Source organism: Petromyzon marinus, chromosome 17, assembly GCF_048934315.1.
Source record: "Petromyzon marinus isolate PM22_M1 ecotype Great Lakes invasive population chromosome 17, UKy_Petmar_22M1.pri1.0, whole genome shotgun sequence".
Lineage (NCBI taxonomy): Eukaryota > Metazoa > Chordata > Hyperoartia > Petromyzontiformes > Petromyzontidae > Petromyzon > Petromyzon marinus.
The window spans coordinates 11,277,469-11,294,174 of NC_133683.1; the positions used below are offsets into that span (position 1 = coordinate 11,277,469).

A 16,706-nucleotide genomic window follows, 5' to 3' on the forward strand; every position below is an offset into this window, starting at 1 on the left:
TGGAATTGGCTAAACATCCTTTTTCAAAGAGTCTTGAGACCATGTGAGGCTGTTCTGAATACATGAATTCAACTATTTTTGTTAAGCAGGTGGTGGATCACGCCTGTAATCCAGCACTGTGAAGGCAAGGGTTGGTGGACCGCACAAATGCTGTGAAACTCCTTTCCCATGGACGTCAAAGGTGTCATACCCTAGCTCCCCAGGTGAAGGCAGCGCAGCAATTGTACACGTCTCCATCTGTATGGGAATATAGTGTTGTTCCCTCGCGCGCGTGGATTTTCTCCAGTTACTCTGGCTTGCTCATAAATGAAAATAAACATTGGCCGATAGCACCTTAATATACAGAGGACCACAGAGCTCGGATTTGGTGCCGACTCACCTCCTGGCTGCCCTTCCTGCTTGTCTGTGATTCCTCGCGCCTCTGAGTTGTTTTCTCTCTTCGAGTGAGAGAATACTGTGCGTGTTATAAGTTGACAACAATCATTATTATTACACAAACTATACTGCAGATTTAGCACATCTTAAATTCAGTATGTTGCACTTCTTCTTTCGCACCATACATAGCCAACCATGCTAATCGGAGATTTGCTAGATTTGCCCAAATATTGAAACGTATCGGCCTCATTTGACCTGAGACTATCTAAAATGTGCAACCTTTTTCCATAATTATCATTAAATGTGTTGACGGGTATATTGGCGATGGCAGCCTGACAGATAGCCACCCTTAGCCAGACACCTATCAATTCCTGAATCTGGTGTGAGGCTCCCTTACACATTGCCAATCTCGGAAACCTAATTATAGACCGGGAACACTCGAAGAAAATAGAGTCTTGCAGGTGTATGAATAGCGATGAGACAAGGTTTCTTTGAGTTCAAGTTCTGGTTGGGAGTTAACTCAGCCCACCAGCCCATCATCATTCTCATCGTCCCACTTTGTGTGAAGTTAAAAGTAGTTGTACGATAGGATAGAGTGGCCCCTGCAACGGGAATGTGGAATTTTGACCACAGCCTTGGTGGCATCAACAGAGATGACAGCATCTCCATTGCTTAATTATCTGAACACAGAAATAATGATATCCCAATAGCGTGATTGGCCCTCGTTAAAAACTAAACAATGATGAAAGAAAATTGATCGTTGTAGACCAACGTCAACTACACTTTGAGCATATTATAGTCGTGGTGGTAGTGTTCGATTCCTCATTTAACCTGGTTATAGACCAGTGTGGTGAAGTACGGTCAAACTACCCCCACCACGACTGCATGTGACTCAAGCCGTTATATTAAAAGGGCTTTTAGCTGTCTAAATAAATAGAAACCGGCCGCATTTAAAATCCAGCAATGTGCAACGGTAAACATATTACTGTAAGTTGTGTGGTAAGCTGATTAATGAGTATAATGAATTTTTTTAATGTTCAATAAAACTTTATTTATTTTAGGTGCATTTCTTAAAATCAAGGCCCCTGTACATATATTTAACACGTAGGCTTTAGCGACTAATATTAAGATTAATAATTTATTTTCTTTGGGTCCGATGGCGTAAATAAGATGTGTGCACTCTCCCCCACCCGACACAACAAATAAAAAAAATGTTGACACGTGAACAAACGTGGCCAATGTATTACTACTTCATCAGCACACCAGTGCATTGGAGAGTAATCTCAAAAACAATTAAATGGGGGGAGGGGGGGACATCTATCGAGTTATAACCAGTGTCAACAGGCATCTGCCAGAACCTGTCATTCGCAGACGGATGGATGGAAACATGGAGTTGTAAGACAAGCTTGTGCCATCGGATTTTCACGCCAAAACGACCAAACGGTAAACGTACACAGGCACAGCATGCTTTTCCTACCCGCGTATCACGCGTGTCCCGCGTGGGCCGTGCTCTAGCTCTACAGGGGCACGTGGCAGCTGTCAAATAAATTAGGCAGCCATCCAGACATACACCAAGACTACCGACTGAGGACAGGACCCAAGCCTGAGGACAGCACCCGAACCTGTGCTTAAGACTGATGCGGCTATTGCCATGGGTTTGCACTTAAGGGATGCGTTGTGGCGTTTGTTTAATAAAGTACATTTGCTATTGAGGAATTGGGTTTTTTTGTTTGTTTAAATGTTCCCCAGGCAAGAGAGAATTTACACAGTGCTCGGCGGTTGGGTGGTTCTGAAGATTGTTCAAATCCTGATCGGGAGTTGACGTAGATCAGCAGTTGTTTGGGTATCGATAAAACAATGAGTACTGTATGACTATGTAAGATGACCACAGTGGTAGTATTAATGGCGAGACTGCATGCCATGGGAATGTGGAATTTGTATCACTGGCTCAGGAAGAGATGAGCACCACCCCACACGCATTAAACAATGAGGACGATTTGACATTGATCTATGACTATAAATAAAAAGTATTAAACAGACAGCAGAATATTTCATTTACACGTTTCATATTATTAACATCAAAAGCCTGTTGATTAATTTATGTATGGCTCGGCAGTATTCGGTCGCAACTGACAGCTTGAGTCTATGGGTGATACGAGGTCAGAGCCAGGAGGATTTTGCTCTTTGTTCACTTTGTCCGGGCTGACACGCTGGCGGATCGCAGCAGAGGTCTGCACACGATAATCGACGGCTTTCTTCGGGACTGGAGGCAGGCCGAGGCTGACCTGGATGTTCACGATTGAGGTCCATTTTCAGACTTCATAATCTCGGTGGCTGGCATTTGGTGGCTGGCATTGGACGCCCGGAAGGGGTTCCCCGTCGACGTCTCATGGATATCGCTTCACCCCGGGCCGAGGGCCTGTGACTTATTTATTCGTGGCCATGCAGTCTTCTCAGGAAGTTTTCTGCACCACCATTACTAGCTATTCAACAGGATAGGGCCAGGCCCCCTACCTGTCTTTGCTCTGCACTAGCCGTGCAGAGGCTGGTGTAGCCCCAGATAATCTGTCGTTACTTCATTTTCTTCTTCCGACTCTTCCTGTAGGACCTTAGGAAGAGAGCATCACCCTCTCTTACATAGGAGTGGAGCGACTGCCTTATTCTAAACACTTTCAGGCTATAAAGTCTGGTGATCGCCTGGAAAATGTACCAGATGAAACCAAGGTTGTCACCTGTCCTGGTTTTTGCAGGGTATCCTATTGTTGAGGTAGCCACCCTGGGAAATCTGTAAGCCTTCCCAGGACATTAATAGTCCAGGTTTTATTTTATTTACATTGAACATTGCATTCCTCTCGCCACCAAATAATAGTATTTTCCCATTCCATTAAAACAATTAAATCGAAGATTGACAGAGAAAACTAAATGCAGGTCTTATATATTGCTCGACTTGGGAGCCTAAGACTGCAAAAACAGAGCCAGCACTTGTAAAATCCTGGATTAAAAACTGGGTTTCAGCCACCTGTGATTTAAGCAAATTCTCCAGTATATCGAGTTGGTCTCAGTCCGGTCACCAATAATTGCACAGAACCGTTGTTAAATGTTTATTTTCCAAAATTGGCATGTGATGAAAATGTTTTGCAGCAACTATAAAAAGTGCACCAACTCATGTGGTCGAGGGAATTGAAGCGACTTAATTATTCGTTCTGAAGAGGCGAAGTTAACTTCAGGTTCCATTCTCTGTCACGTGATGATGTACCGCTGCTCGCTGGGAGAAATCCTCACTGAAATGTATCCGTCTCATTACATGGCATCGACAGTGCAATTTGAATACAATGGAGAAATAAAACTTAAAATGTTGAAAAAGCAGGGAGAAATGACATTACACAAACCACACTGCACAATATTCCATGCCCTTGTTTATTGCGAACTTATCTGCATTCCCAGGTCATCAAGAGTAAAACCATTACACTTAGACCTCGCTTAGTGCCCAAGAAGGGAGCGCGAATTGAATGAGCGCTAAAAGGGGTCATTATTATACCGTATATATGTGGATGTATTCCTGACAGCGTTAGGTCTTGCGTATGATCAATGAAGGCTTCATTGGGGTTTCAGTAATAGCGATAATAGAGAGTACACATTATTTTAGAAGTAAAAAAATATTTGTATTACATCATTATGTACTGGACTCGCCAGTGCAACACACCTGACGCTCACCCACCTGGACCCGCCGTATAACTTGCATTTTGAGCATCCAAAGTGACACTTTGGTGACATTTCCGGCACTAACACTCGCAAGACGTTTTTTCCAGATATTATGGGTCAAAAATGTTCACAAAAAAAGACGATAAGGCAGAGAGACCAAGGCGAAATAAAAACACGTCGGTGGACGGGTGTGGTTTAAAAAAAAAAATACTGGCGACCGCTGCTTTGCTCAAGAGCGTTCATCGCTCTCATTGAATGTAAACAAATATGGAGGCGGGTGCCCTTCCTCGGTCAGCACTGCTTGTTCTCATTCTACACGCTTTTTAGATATTAGTTTTTTTTTTAGCCGAAAGTTTCTCCAGGACAAAAAACGCTATAACGAATCGGCGTTCGACAGCATAGCGCTAAGCGAGGTCTGCCTGTAAGCTTTAAATAAACAATACAATATCAAACTGGCTGGTGGGAAAAAAAAATAAGCCTTTCAAATAAAAGTTACCCTTGAAATGAACAACTCATTACCGTTATAGACCGCAGCATTAAAAACAAAATCAGAGCATGCCGAAATTAACATATTTCAAAAAAGTTATGAATACAAAACAGAAATACAGTCAGTACATTGAAAAACCGACATAGGGCCGGCCAACAGCAGCACATTATAGTCCATCTGCACTAAAACCACTGCCAAGTTACTCTCATCTGGCTACTCACATCTACCAATCATACCATGACAATTCCTCTTACATACGAATATCTGGCTGCATGGCTGTGGTAGGGTGACCAACTCAAAAGGAGGTTCAATTCAAATCTCAGTTGGGGGTCGACTTGGCCCACCATCCTCAACCCTCCCGAGATAAATTAATTGAAAATACTTTCAGCAAATTCACTGGCCTTTGCAGAAACTGGTTCCTGCTATAGTAAGCATGGATTTCCACCAGTGGCTCAGGCCCACCAACAAATATGAACACTGTACAACACTCTATGGGTGTTTATCCACCACAAATGTATATGTAAAGCCCTTCTGTCAATCCACGAATGGATGAGGGCCTCCCCACACTCTGCAGGGTCATGGGCGCTATTTGACAGTCCATACTTCACCACTTATCAGTGTGTTGAATGCAGAGAGCAAAGATGTTGGAGAGTATAGTACATTTATGGTCCTCCTCCCTCCAAAGACGTAACCCCGCAACAGCCTACAGCTTTTATTTATGCATGGTTGTCGCCCATCCAAGCACTATCAAGGCTCAAACCTGCTTCGCGTCCGAAATCTGAGATTGGGTGCATTCCAGGTGAATTCTTCACAGGGGTAAAACAGATGAAAATGGATTCCTCCTTTGTCCATCAACCGAGATTATTTCTCAACTGTGGACAACTGTTTTCTAAATTCCCTTGCACATCCAGGCACTCCTCGAAATGCCACTGGTTACACGAGAAACCTGCATAGCCAGTGGACATCCATTTACCACGTACTTAACCAGCTTGTCTGTCACTTCGTGCGTTAAGACTGCAACCTAAAAAAACAACCACCACCTACCTTGTAGACAGACACCTAAGCTATGTGCCCCAGGGTTGGCCAACACATGATTGAATGTTAATGAGAAGTGTACAGCCCTTTGGCTTCGTCAATCGACTGCAGAATGAAGGCCTCCCCGCGTCGTGTGCATTACGGGGGTTGTTTGACCCTAGTTCGCCACAATTGTCAATGTGGGTTGGTGAAGGTGGGAGGCCAGGGCCAGTACATTTATCACTTGCCACTTGAGGTAAGCCATGGACAGGAATTGAACTCGGGTCACCAGGTTAACAACAGTGTGCCAACTAACCACTGCGCCACCACTCCATCCCTACGAGAGCACTGTGCCAGTTAGGCACACTGCCACAATGCTATTGTAATGTTGCCGTGGTGCCAATTCACGCACTTACAACTGTCACTTCAAGCGCCATCACGAGTGTACTATGGTCGAACCTAGAATCAATTACAACTGTAATTGTGTATTCTGTAAAAAAAATTGCAATAAAAATGCAATGGTGATTTCAGCTGAGGGTACTCATGTCATTGTAGTTATAACTGACCCCGAGTATGATCATGGTGCACCAGATCATTGCCTTAAATGCTTTTATGAAACTCATGCCTGAACAGTGTGGGCGACACACAGTCTAGGCGAGTCTCATTCAAGATGAGAGGTATCCGTTTGATTAATTTTTGTGTTGCATTTTTCCTTCTGACGTCACGATACCAACTAAAAACAGTCGCTCGTATAAAAACGTGATTTGAGTTAAAAACATCATCACCTTCCCCCCAACTGTACAGCCTTGCCTTGAGTAAAAAGTTACACAAAGTAAAAATCGGGCGAAGCATGTTCAAACGTGGATAACTCGCGTTTAAAAAGTGTGGCTTCGTCGATAAAAAGGCATAGTCGCGCACCGTGCAGAACTGTGAAGGTTTCCCTAAGTCCGCACAAGTCTGCTGCAGTATAAAATTCCTGGATGGCAGGAGAGGGGGTGAGGTGACTGGAGGAGTGGTTCTGGTCGAGGGAGAGATTATGGCGATGAAGTCCCTACAGGGGCTCGATCCAGCTTCTTGCCCTTGGATAGGCTGGAAACTTGCTTTATGAGTTCTCGGTTCTTAGACTGAATGCACACATACACACCAAAAGATAAAGGACAAACCCTGTTATTTGGATCAAATCATATATTTACAAACGTATAGCCCTTTGCCAATCCAATGCTGAATGAAGGTCAACCCATGCCATGTTATTCACAGGAGTTATTTTGCCATAGTCACAGTTGTTTGACCACACTTTACAATGCTGGGCAATGTGGGAAGAAGGGAGTGGGGAGAGCCTGTGACAAGTTCAGATATCATGTGCCACCGATGCTAGCAATGGTTGGCAATCAAACTTAGTACACTGGGTTTTTGTGCGTCATTCATGACCAGGCCGAGGCCATAAATTCGCTACACATGGGAACCCAGTGTAATCCCCGCACTTCCGATTAGCACGGTTGGCTTACGTACGGTGCAAAAGAAGTTCAACATACATACATCACAGGTGTCTGAAACACGAATGTGTACCCACGACCTCTGCACTACTGGCTCAAAGATCTGACAATACCAGTGCCTTGAGTTACCCAACCACCTCTATAACTGAGGGCATTATGACTGGGGAAGGGATTGAGGGAGGGAGGCTGATGCATGTACCGTCATCATTTCTTACCTGGAGCTGCTCAATGGATTCCTTGTGCGTGCGCTCCATGTTGTTCATCTTGGTTCGGATCAGATTCTCCTGGTACTGGAAGTCGGCCTTGATCTCTGTGAGCTACATACGCAGGCACACGCACAGAGAGGCAGAGGCACATGGACACAAGTCAGCATCGCAAGCCAGCGGAGCCTGAGAGATGGCCATGGATCGCGCGCCGCAAGCACGGTGGGGGAAAGGACGAGGGGAGCGGTGGCGAGCGGTGCCACCCACCTTGCGATCTCTCTCCAGGATGAGCCCCTCCTTCTGCTGGAGCTGCTTCTTCAGCAGAGCCACCTCCTCCTTGAGCTGAGTGATCAGGATGAAGTTGTCCGAGCTCGCCGAGTCCATGGTGGCGTCACCGGATACGCTGCACCACGCACGAGTGACACGCAATAGCGGCCGGCCGAGCGTCAGTAGATGCTCGGAAAGAACAGTGCCTCGCGCTGACGAGCGACGCGGCGATCCACGGGGAGGAGGGGAAAGCGGTGTGGGAGGCTGAGTGCATGAGCCAAATATAAACCAAACACTCGCCCTGCACCTAACCTGAGCGACTTGCCAGCCATCGTGCCAACCAGCCACGAGTTGTTTTGTGCCTTTCAGAGCACTCACCCACCACCCAACACCGCCACAAATGCTTACTGAAACCCTAATCAACCAGCTTAACAGTCACTATTATTAGCCCTAACCGTAGACCTAACTAACATGCCACTGGCACCAGCCTTGCCACTGACCCTACCGTTACCCCAAGTCTGGCGTTTCGCCAGGGCTTCAGTTCACTTTAGGTCGCGTCCACTTTGGTTTTCACAGCAGCACAACACTGCACATCGCACACCCTTGCACCTGTGTTGTTTTGTCCTGTGTAGCATTGCATTGTATAGTATTGCATCGTACCGTACATTAGCGTGCAGTTTAGTATTGTATAATATTGCAATGCGTTGCATGGACGAGTATTGTGTGGTATTGAATCTGCAAGCACAGGTGTCTCCGTGGATGGGCACGTGAGCCCTGTGTGGGTGCAGGGGGGCTGCTCGCCTGTCTCCATTGCTGGGTTTGTTCTCCACCTTGGGCTTCTTCTGCGGGGGATCGTTCTGGGAGGCAGGGCCAGGAGACTTGTGGCTGAGAACGTCACAACACGGCACACACATGTAGGTTATACTCGTGTGCTGGGCGTACTGGCAGTGTGTGCTGTGTGCACTGTGTGTGCTGGTTGCGCTATATGTACTTTGCATGCTTGTATACGGTGTGTACTATGCTTGCTGGCGGTGCGCGTACTGTGTGCAATGGCTGTGTGCATTGTGTGCACTGTACATACTGTGTGTTCTGTTTACTGGCTATGTGCAGTGTACTGTGTGCACTGGCTGAGTGGTGTGTACTATGCATACTGTGTGAGCTGTGTGCTTGTGTACAGTATGGTCTCTGTATGTGCTCGTGTACGGTGAGTCCTACACGTACTGTCGGTGCGTGTGCTGTTCCTTGCGCGCCCCATGCCGCTCGTCCTGGGAGGAGCGGTGCTGCGCTGCCCCCAGCCCTCGGTGCTGCTCTTTGGCCTTCTGCAGCACGCGGCGGTATGACAGCGTGCACAACCAGCACAGCAGCTTCCCGTCCACCTACAAACAGCAGAAACAGAGCACAGCACCTGTACAGTACATGTAGCACATGCAGAGTATACGTGACACAACCCACCCATGGCATTGCAGCTGCCGATCTTCCTAGAAACAGGAGCACAGAACACAGCACCTGTATAGTACATGCAGCAGATGCAGAGTATACATAGCACAACTCACCAACGGCATAGCAGCTTTCCAACTACCCAGAGACACCAGCACAGAATATAATCACACATAATACATGCAGCACACGCGGAATACATAGGCACACATAATGCAAAGCACAGCAGCTTCCAACCCACCTAGAAACAACAGCATGTCCACAGGACGTACAGCATAAGCATCACACATAGCACAAACAAACGCTGCACACAGCATGTGCAGATCACACAGCACAACACACGCAACCACACCCATCACATGCAGCATGTGCAGCACACAGCACAAAAGCGCATAGCATACAAAACCCAGCACATACACAAAGCTATACAGTTCACGCAGCACACCACATACAACATAGCGCAGAGACAAGAGGAAACTACAACACTTGAGCATGGTGGCGCATGCCTGAATATAGAGGCAAGGATAAGTATATTGCACATATCTGAAACACCCTCTAACTCGCTGTGCTACAAAGTGGTCAGAACATGGCAGTCCAGAAGTGAATTTGTGAACTCATGTGCAACCTTTATATGTAATTTCCTCGTGTGTGGATTTTGCTCTGGGTTCTCGTAGCGCAGCGCACAAACCACTGTGCTACAGCTCCACCAACGAGCACACAGTGGAGAGAATATTTCGAAGATAATAAAACATTAATGGACCTCGCTGACAGTGGTATATGCGCACACACCCAAAACATCACCACCTTCCTCATTAACACTTACCTTCTGAATAAGGGCCACTGACCAAGACATTACCCTACCATATATTTGCCTGTAATTAGACAGTGATAAAGGAAGATTCTACCAAATAAATAGCTTTAATCTTGGCGATATAGGACTTAGTGTGATGATGTACTCCTTGCAATATGGACTTCAGCTGAAGTTCAGTGTGCCAACCCTTACATCACAGTAGCTTCAGTACATATCTACAACCGCTTTTTAATGTTTATTTGTCGTGTGTCTTCCATTCAAGATAACAAAGAAAACGAGTGAATATATATTCCCATTTTAACTTGTACGTGAAGGCGTGATGGAGTGAGTGGCCGCACTCATGTTACTAAACCAAAAGAGTTAATAGAGGAAAAATTATTGAATGTATTTGTTGACCTGAATCATGGCAATAAATTCATGTGGCAAGGGAAAATATAAACATGCTTCTTGTCAACGAATATTGTTACTGGAGTGCCTCAGTTGCATGTTTGACTATGACTGCAATTTATTATTATTATTATTTTTAACGCCGCATCAAAGTCTTGTTAGATACACTGCGTAGGAGCACGTCGGCAACATGTGCTCCAGTTTTTAATTCATATTATAATCGAAAGGTGTCGCGGAGAGCACGGCCGCACCTTCTTCTTGCTGTCGTCCTTGCGGTCGAAGGCGCACCTCTGCTTGCACTGCTCGCAGGCGAGGGGCAGCCCATACTTCTTCTCCGAGTTGGTGCAGCGCTGGCACTTGGTGCCGATGAACGCCGCGATTATGTTACAGTACTGGCACGGCTTGGGCTGCGTGCACCACACGAGCACAAGCTGTCGTCAACGCCGATTCACGACCACTCATCACCGCCCAGAACACCGCGTCCCGACTCAAATGACCACAACAACTATTTTCGTAGCGTAGCATTCGACCGCACAAAATTTACCGAAAGTAAATGGGAGCAAAAAAATACGTGGGAGCAATGTAAAAATAAACATACCGTCCCGTACAGTTTTACATTCTGGGCACACTTCTTGCAGATGGTATTGGTCTTGCTATAAAAAGACACACAAACACAAAACATGTTGAGGGCAGCCAGCCGGCAGCTCAGATGTTGGGGGTAATTCAAGTGTCGGCAGACAGCCGGTTTCCACATATTTTGAAAGATATCATATACATCGTTTTCCACTGGCTGAATCATATTTTAAGCCATAAATTGCCAAAAATAAGTGTGTGTTTTACCCACATGTTATTATAATTGATTACATGTTATTATAATTGTTATATAATTATTGTTATTATAATAATACAAGACAAATATTTTACTCATTAAGCTCGATATTTCACTTGTTGGGTCTGCCCAAAGCGGCAAAACTTTAGGAAAATTAAGAGATTTTGGTGGTCCTATATGTATAAGCACATTAATAAAAAATAACATTAATATTTAAACGTCCTTATAAATTTACTCAGTAGATCAACATTTCAGACAATGACCATTCTGGCTCACCGACTGAAAAAGTCAACCTAACAGTTTCCTGTTGCAAGGCTTCGTAAATGACTCAGATGGTGAGTGTTTAGGACTTGACTGTACAAACGTAGTCACGTTGCTGTGCTGTTAAAAGTACAAGGGCCAACATTTTGCATTTTTAGCTTTTTTTGAAAGATCTTGAATCATAGATATTTTCAGACTATTTAAAAAGGGACCACATGTTAATGTACTCTTATTGGACATATAAAGAATTCAGTGCCACTAAAATAAGTCTTCCCTTTATAATGCACTGGTGGATAAATACCTCCCCGTGCATTTCGGTCAATGATTGTCTCTGACCATACTTCACTACACTCGTCAGTACAAGTGATCTGAACCATCATAACCCCCCCCCTTCACCAACCTGCAACGATTATTGTGAAGTATGGTCAAATAACCCACGTGACCGACACGGCAAGGGGAGGCCTTCATCCAGCAATGAATTGGCAAAGGACTGGAAACTATTATTAAAGTTTTATCCCCCCCTAAGTGGAAAAAATCAACTCTGTTCTATGGACTATTAAATATCTGAATGGTACCATGATTGGCGCACTACACTTGCCTACGCTTGCAATCCAAAGGTTACGAGTTCTATCCTGGTCTAAGGTTAAGTGGTCACCCGATGTGCAGTGAATGACACTCCAAGAGAACACGGAATTTCCACTACTGGCTGTGGGAAGTGCAACTAAATCCCGCACCGCCTCATGTTCAGTCGGGAAAGCGAGATTCTGTTGAGCTGAGAATCGCTTTTTAATCGCCAAATCGTTACATATTGCGGTGTGGCCTATTACATAAGCGTACTAATAATGGCATGCAGCCAGGCAGAGCAGTGGTTGGAAGTGCTTGACTCTTCATCGCTATACTCCCGACGCTAGGTACTTGAGGGCACAGATTCCATCTCAGCGGTGCCTGCGGTGTGCTTTGAGCTCTCAGCCACTTCTCCGCTCCCCGAAGTTTATGGAGACGCGAGGCATCAGCAGCAACAGCAGCTCACCTCTCCTGCTGGAACTCGGTGCGGCAATAGGTACACTTGACGACGGGGTGAGCGATGCGACAGTCCTGCACACGGGGGAAACCACGGGGCCAAGTGGGTGAAACATCACAGCCGGGGGAGGAGGGGGGGTCGTCTCAGCTTGCCTTCGGGACCCTCAGCACCGCATAGCCCCTTGGTCTTTTCCTGCGTGGCCTGTGTCTAAGAACCCCCGTTGTTAACAGCGACAACGGGCTCTTTTCAGTAGCACAAACCACACAAAGACGACATGAGAACACATGCTGACATCGTTAAGGACACGGGTGGTTCAACGAATCTGTCATTGATGCTCAAACGAGCTTTAGGCAAACATCTTAGCCGGCGGTGGTGGCAATTACGCTGTGCTCTGGCGGGTACTAATAAACAACAGAGCACGACAAAAGTTGACTCCACTAAAATCAACTTGATCCCATAACTTCCCCGTGCTCCCCTTAATCTCCCCGACCCTCCCGGCAACCCTGTGCTCTTCTCCGTAACCCGCCGTTTTCTCCTTTTTGATCCCAGCAGTTGCCTCTCAGTCTCCCGTTATCCCTCTGAATCCCCAGTGTATGTGTGTGTGTCCCTCCTGCGAGTCTTCCAGCCACCCCCCTGGCACGTTCCGAACGTTTCACTCCCTTTCCCAATGCCATCGCTCTCGGCGCGATGCCGGCGTTTTCAACCTCCGTCATTTCCCGTCTCCTCCGAAATCTCCCTCCCAGCGCTCGCCTCTTCCCTCGGTTAAAGGAGCGGGCAGAGGGGGGGGGGGTAGGTGGAAACCACGCAGCAGAGACAGCGTTGGGTGGGCATCGACGGGAGGACGATCGAAAACTCTCGGATCGAGACCAAGAACCCGGCGAGATCATCTCGAACCCATCCCGCACCCCCGTGTCCCTCAACTTCATCCCACAGGGCCCCAAGGCTCCAGCAGCAGCGCAGGCCTCGCCCTCTCTAAACTCGCAACTCGTTTCCCCCTCCCCTCCTCCCAACACTCCCCTCACTTCCTGTGCCATGTGGGTACTCTCTCCGCTCCCGACGTCCCGTGTCCCCCGTTCCGGCACGCACCTTGCACAGCTGCTGGCTCTGGGAGAGCTCCTCGAAGGGGAATCTCTGGTGACACTTGGTGCAGGCGTACAGAGCGGACATCGCGGCGGCGGTAGCGGCGGTGGTGGCAGCGAGACGAGAGGGGATCGACCGAGCCCAGGGACCGCGCACATTTACTACCACACGGCACTTGTACCAGCAGCAACGCCACCAGCAACAACACAAACACCGCCCAACCGCGGAGACGCCGCGATCCCTTACTATCGATTCTCAGGTCTGGAGACGATCGATTCCCCCCGGCATATTGAGAGACGCTGGGAAGGAATCGCGAAGGAATCGATTGTTGTGTGTGTGTTGTTTTAAAACGGAGGTGCCGGGTTTTTAAAGTTCACCCGGGCGTGCTAAAGGCGGCCAAGCGGACACACAGGGCTGTCAAAGTTGCAATGGGATGAGAGGTGACGGCGCTTCCAGAACCCAAGTTATTTTAAGATGCTGTTATTAACGTATTCGGCTTTAAAAGGGTTCGCCGCCCCACTTTGCAGGAATTAGTACAATTATATATTACATCAATGTCCTTAAGATCTTCTGATCTCCAACTGCTCAGCAATCCCAGGGTCTCTAGTTTGCGCTATTTTTGGCGACCCGGCTTTTTGTTCGCGTGGCACCCAAGCGTCGGTAGGTATATTTAAGTCTGTTTTGAAAAGCCGTCTCTTTAAAGTGGCCTTCACTCTTCAGTTTGGTCGGTTGACCTGGTTGTTTTTATTTTTTGATTTCCATGCATCCTAGGATGGAATGCACTATGATAAATTAAAATTATTATTAAAGGTGTGGCGACGACAGACAATGGGAGAGACTTAGTCGACCAGGAGGTGTTTTACAAATGCACGAGACGATATTAGATGGTTACGATTTGATGATTATCACGGTATTCAGTTTCCCGTAACTTTTCTATTGCATTTTCATTATTTTTGCTTTGCTGTATTGTACTTCTAGTGCAAATTACTTGACAAATGTATACAACAGTCTTTAATGCACGTGCTACTAGTGTTTTTTTTAATACCAATAAAAATCATCCATTCATATTTTACGAGAAGAGAGTCACATCACTACAGATGCTATACCGTGTATATTGTTATTCATGAACGCCTGTGTAGATTCCATAGATTCAAAAGGACATTCTAGATTCCAACTATATACCGTGCTGTACAAAGACGGTATAAGTACAGGGTGTTCCAGATTTGTTTTGTGACTCCCAATTAATTGACCCCTAAAACAAATTTCCTTTGAATGTTCGTTGTTTTTTTTATTCACACCGTTAGAAATATTACGTTTTAGATAATTAAATGAGGGGGTTACGCTGGAAAGTATGTTTGTAATTACAAACGTATGAATCGATATGTTTGTAGATTGGTAGTGTTGGATATTCAATATACGATATTCGAATCCTTGCGCATCGATTCTAATGCGCCAATATACGGATGGAATCGCACTCGCGACAAATCGATGTTCGCTTTATATGCTAATTCATATATGTCTGGATATAGGGATAGGTTTTACCCTTTTAACTGGCACAAACTGACACCTTTATTCAAGGCATCATGTTTGCAATAATGGATGAATCACAGCACAGCTACGGTACAATGCCTCCATCTCATGCAAGCTCTCAAGCCTGCTGAGCTCCCATCCTGAAAAAAACCCCACGTGGGCCTCCAACATCCCTAATACATACCTGTGAACTCCTTATTGTCAGTGCCTATCTTCGTACAGACCTTATTGGTAACCCCGTGCCTTTATTAATATCAACGTTCATCCTACAAAGTCCCATCACAAGGAGAGAAACACCAACACGTGTGTTTTGCCCGTATTGTAACGGCTGTACGCCGTATGGACCTGAAAACTCACAGGTTTGCTCATAATTTACATCCCCTAAGAAGTCCTACAATGGATTATTGTTCCTAGGACTTTACATATATGCACTCCCATCTCTCCGTGGTCTCTTATTACCCAGTACAATCCGGTTTCTTCTATAAATTATACTCAAAGACTCCTACGTGTGGTAGATGAACTTCTCGCCTCAAACCACGGTTCTCTCCTGGACATCCTAAATTTATATTCATTTGATTTGTCACACCGATGGTCCCGTTTATCCAGTCGCCCAGAACGAGTACAGGGTCATGATTGAACATTGAGCAACTTGGGTCTCTCTGCCACTCAATCTTCCTTGACTTTCTCCATAACCATGTAGGAGTTTTCCATGTCACTCCTCTCCTGCCCTTAGACCTCAATCAGCTCCTTCAATGCCCATAACTAGGGCACCACTGCCTCTGAGAAACTCCAGTGCTGTGTGGGTGTGCCACAATAATCCATCCTAGGTCCCCTGCTCTTCTAAAATTATCTCCTGTTTCTTAGAAAGCGCCACCTCTGCAGCTGTGATGTCGATCATCATTTCCATGCTGCCAAAGGCCAGCTCGGCATCGCAATCGACTCCGTCCACTCTCGCATCCTGCCTTGACGTGGCCTTAGAGGCTGTACGTATGTTGAACTTATTTCGCAGCGTACGTAGCCAACCGTGCTATTGGGAGGTGGCGTTTAACCGATGTTGAATTGGTGCAAACTCTTAACCTAAAACTGAAGTTGTCGGCAAAGCGACGCTCTCCGTAACAAACTGCGGTCGAAACGTGCGCCTCCCAAACTCTTCAGCACAATTGGCGAACAGCAAAAAAAAACCGAGATCCCCGGAGCTCTCTGATCGTTCCATTTAAACACGCATCTTCCAACTACGCAGGACCTCGTGCCTGCATCTGCGCAACGTCTCTCGCATCCACAAAACTTCCTTACCACACAGCTCGCCGCTCAGTGGGAAGTCGCTCATTCTCCTCTGCTGGCCCTAAGGTCTGGAACTCCCCACCCCTCCCCATCCCACCTGCTCACACGCCCAAGAGCTTCCATCTCCTTCGCGTCAACCTATGACTGCCTCTTACGCTATAAAATAAATATACCCACGGTTTATGTGCGGGGCCTTGAGATGCGGACACATTTAGACAGTACCCATACGAAATGCATTGTGGCGGGGTGAACGAATCGGCACAGTCTAAAGTAATGCGAATGCATAGACTACGCAGCGGTGTAACCCGTTACGAATGTGCTTCGACTCTGGTATTATTCAACACAAGGTTACTGCACAGCGAACGCTTATCCAGCAGTGGAGTGGCAAAAAGCCGTACTGTACACGTGTACAGTGGCGGTGTAAAACACACTGCGGTCTAAACACGTGTCGAATCGAGAATCTACGAGCAGTCGATGCCTCAGGCGATTCGCGACAACGCGTTTTGGCTTTATAACTAACGCGGGAAT

General features: G+C 46.5%; 1 protein-coding gene across 2 annotated transcripts; it reads right to left on the reverse strand.

Annotated features, from left to right (window-relative positions):
- Positions 1-3,778: 3,778 nt before the first annotated feature.
- LOC116943348 (protein FAM76B-like) lies at positions 3,779-16,636 on the reverse strand. Of its 2 annotated transcripts, none has more exons than XM_032956171.2 (9): positions 13,374-16,636; positions 12,297-12,361; positions 10,775-10,829; positions 10,428-10,583; positions 8,763-8,917; positions 8,343-8,426; positions 7,542-7,677; positions 7,287-7,388; positions 3,779-6,702 (listed from the first exon to the last, which is right to left on the reverse strand). In XM_032956171.2, the coding sequence occupies exons 1-9, from the start codon at positions 13,452-13,454 to the stop codon at positions 6,613-6,615; spliced, it is 924 nt and encodes a 307-aa protein (XP_032812062.1). In that variant the 5' UTR covers positions 13,455-16,636; the 3' UTR covers positions 3,779-6,612. The 2 variants fall into 2 exon arrangements, with proteins under 2 accessions (XP_032812062.1, XP_032812061.1); XM_032956170.2 differs by lacking the exon at positions 13,374-16,636 and adding an exon at positions 12,992-13,302.
- Between the last annotated feature and the right edge of the window lie 70 nt (positions 16,637-16,706).

Bases quoted from the DNA above. Each gene is read 5' to 3' on its own strand.
- LOC116943348 (XM_032956170.2), bottom strand. From the start codon at position 13,213: ATGAAGTTGAGGGACACGGGGGTGCGGGATGGGTTCGAGATGATCTCG. The intron at 10,830-12,296 runs GTGAGCTGCTGT...GTCTTTTTATAG, and splicing joins ACCGAGTTCCAGCAGGAGAG to CAAGACCAATACCATCTGCA. The intron at 8,427-8,762 runs GTACGTGTAGGA...TGACGTTCTCAG, and splicing joins GAACAGCACACGCACCGACA to CCACAAGTCTCCTGGCCCTG.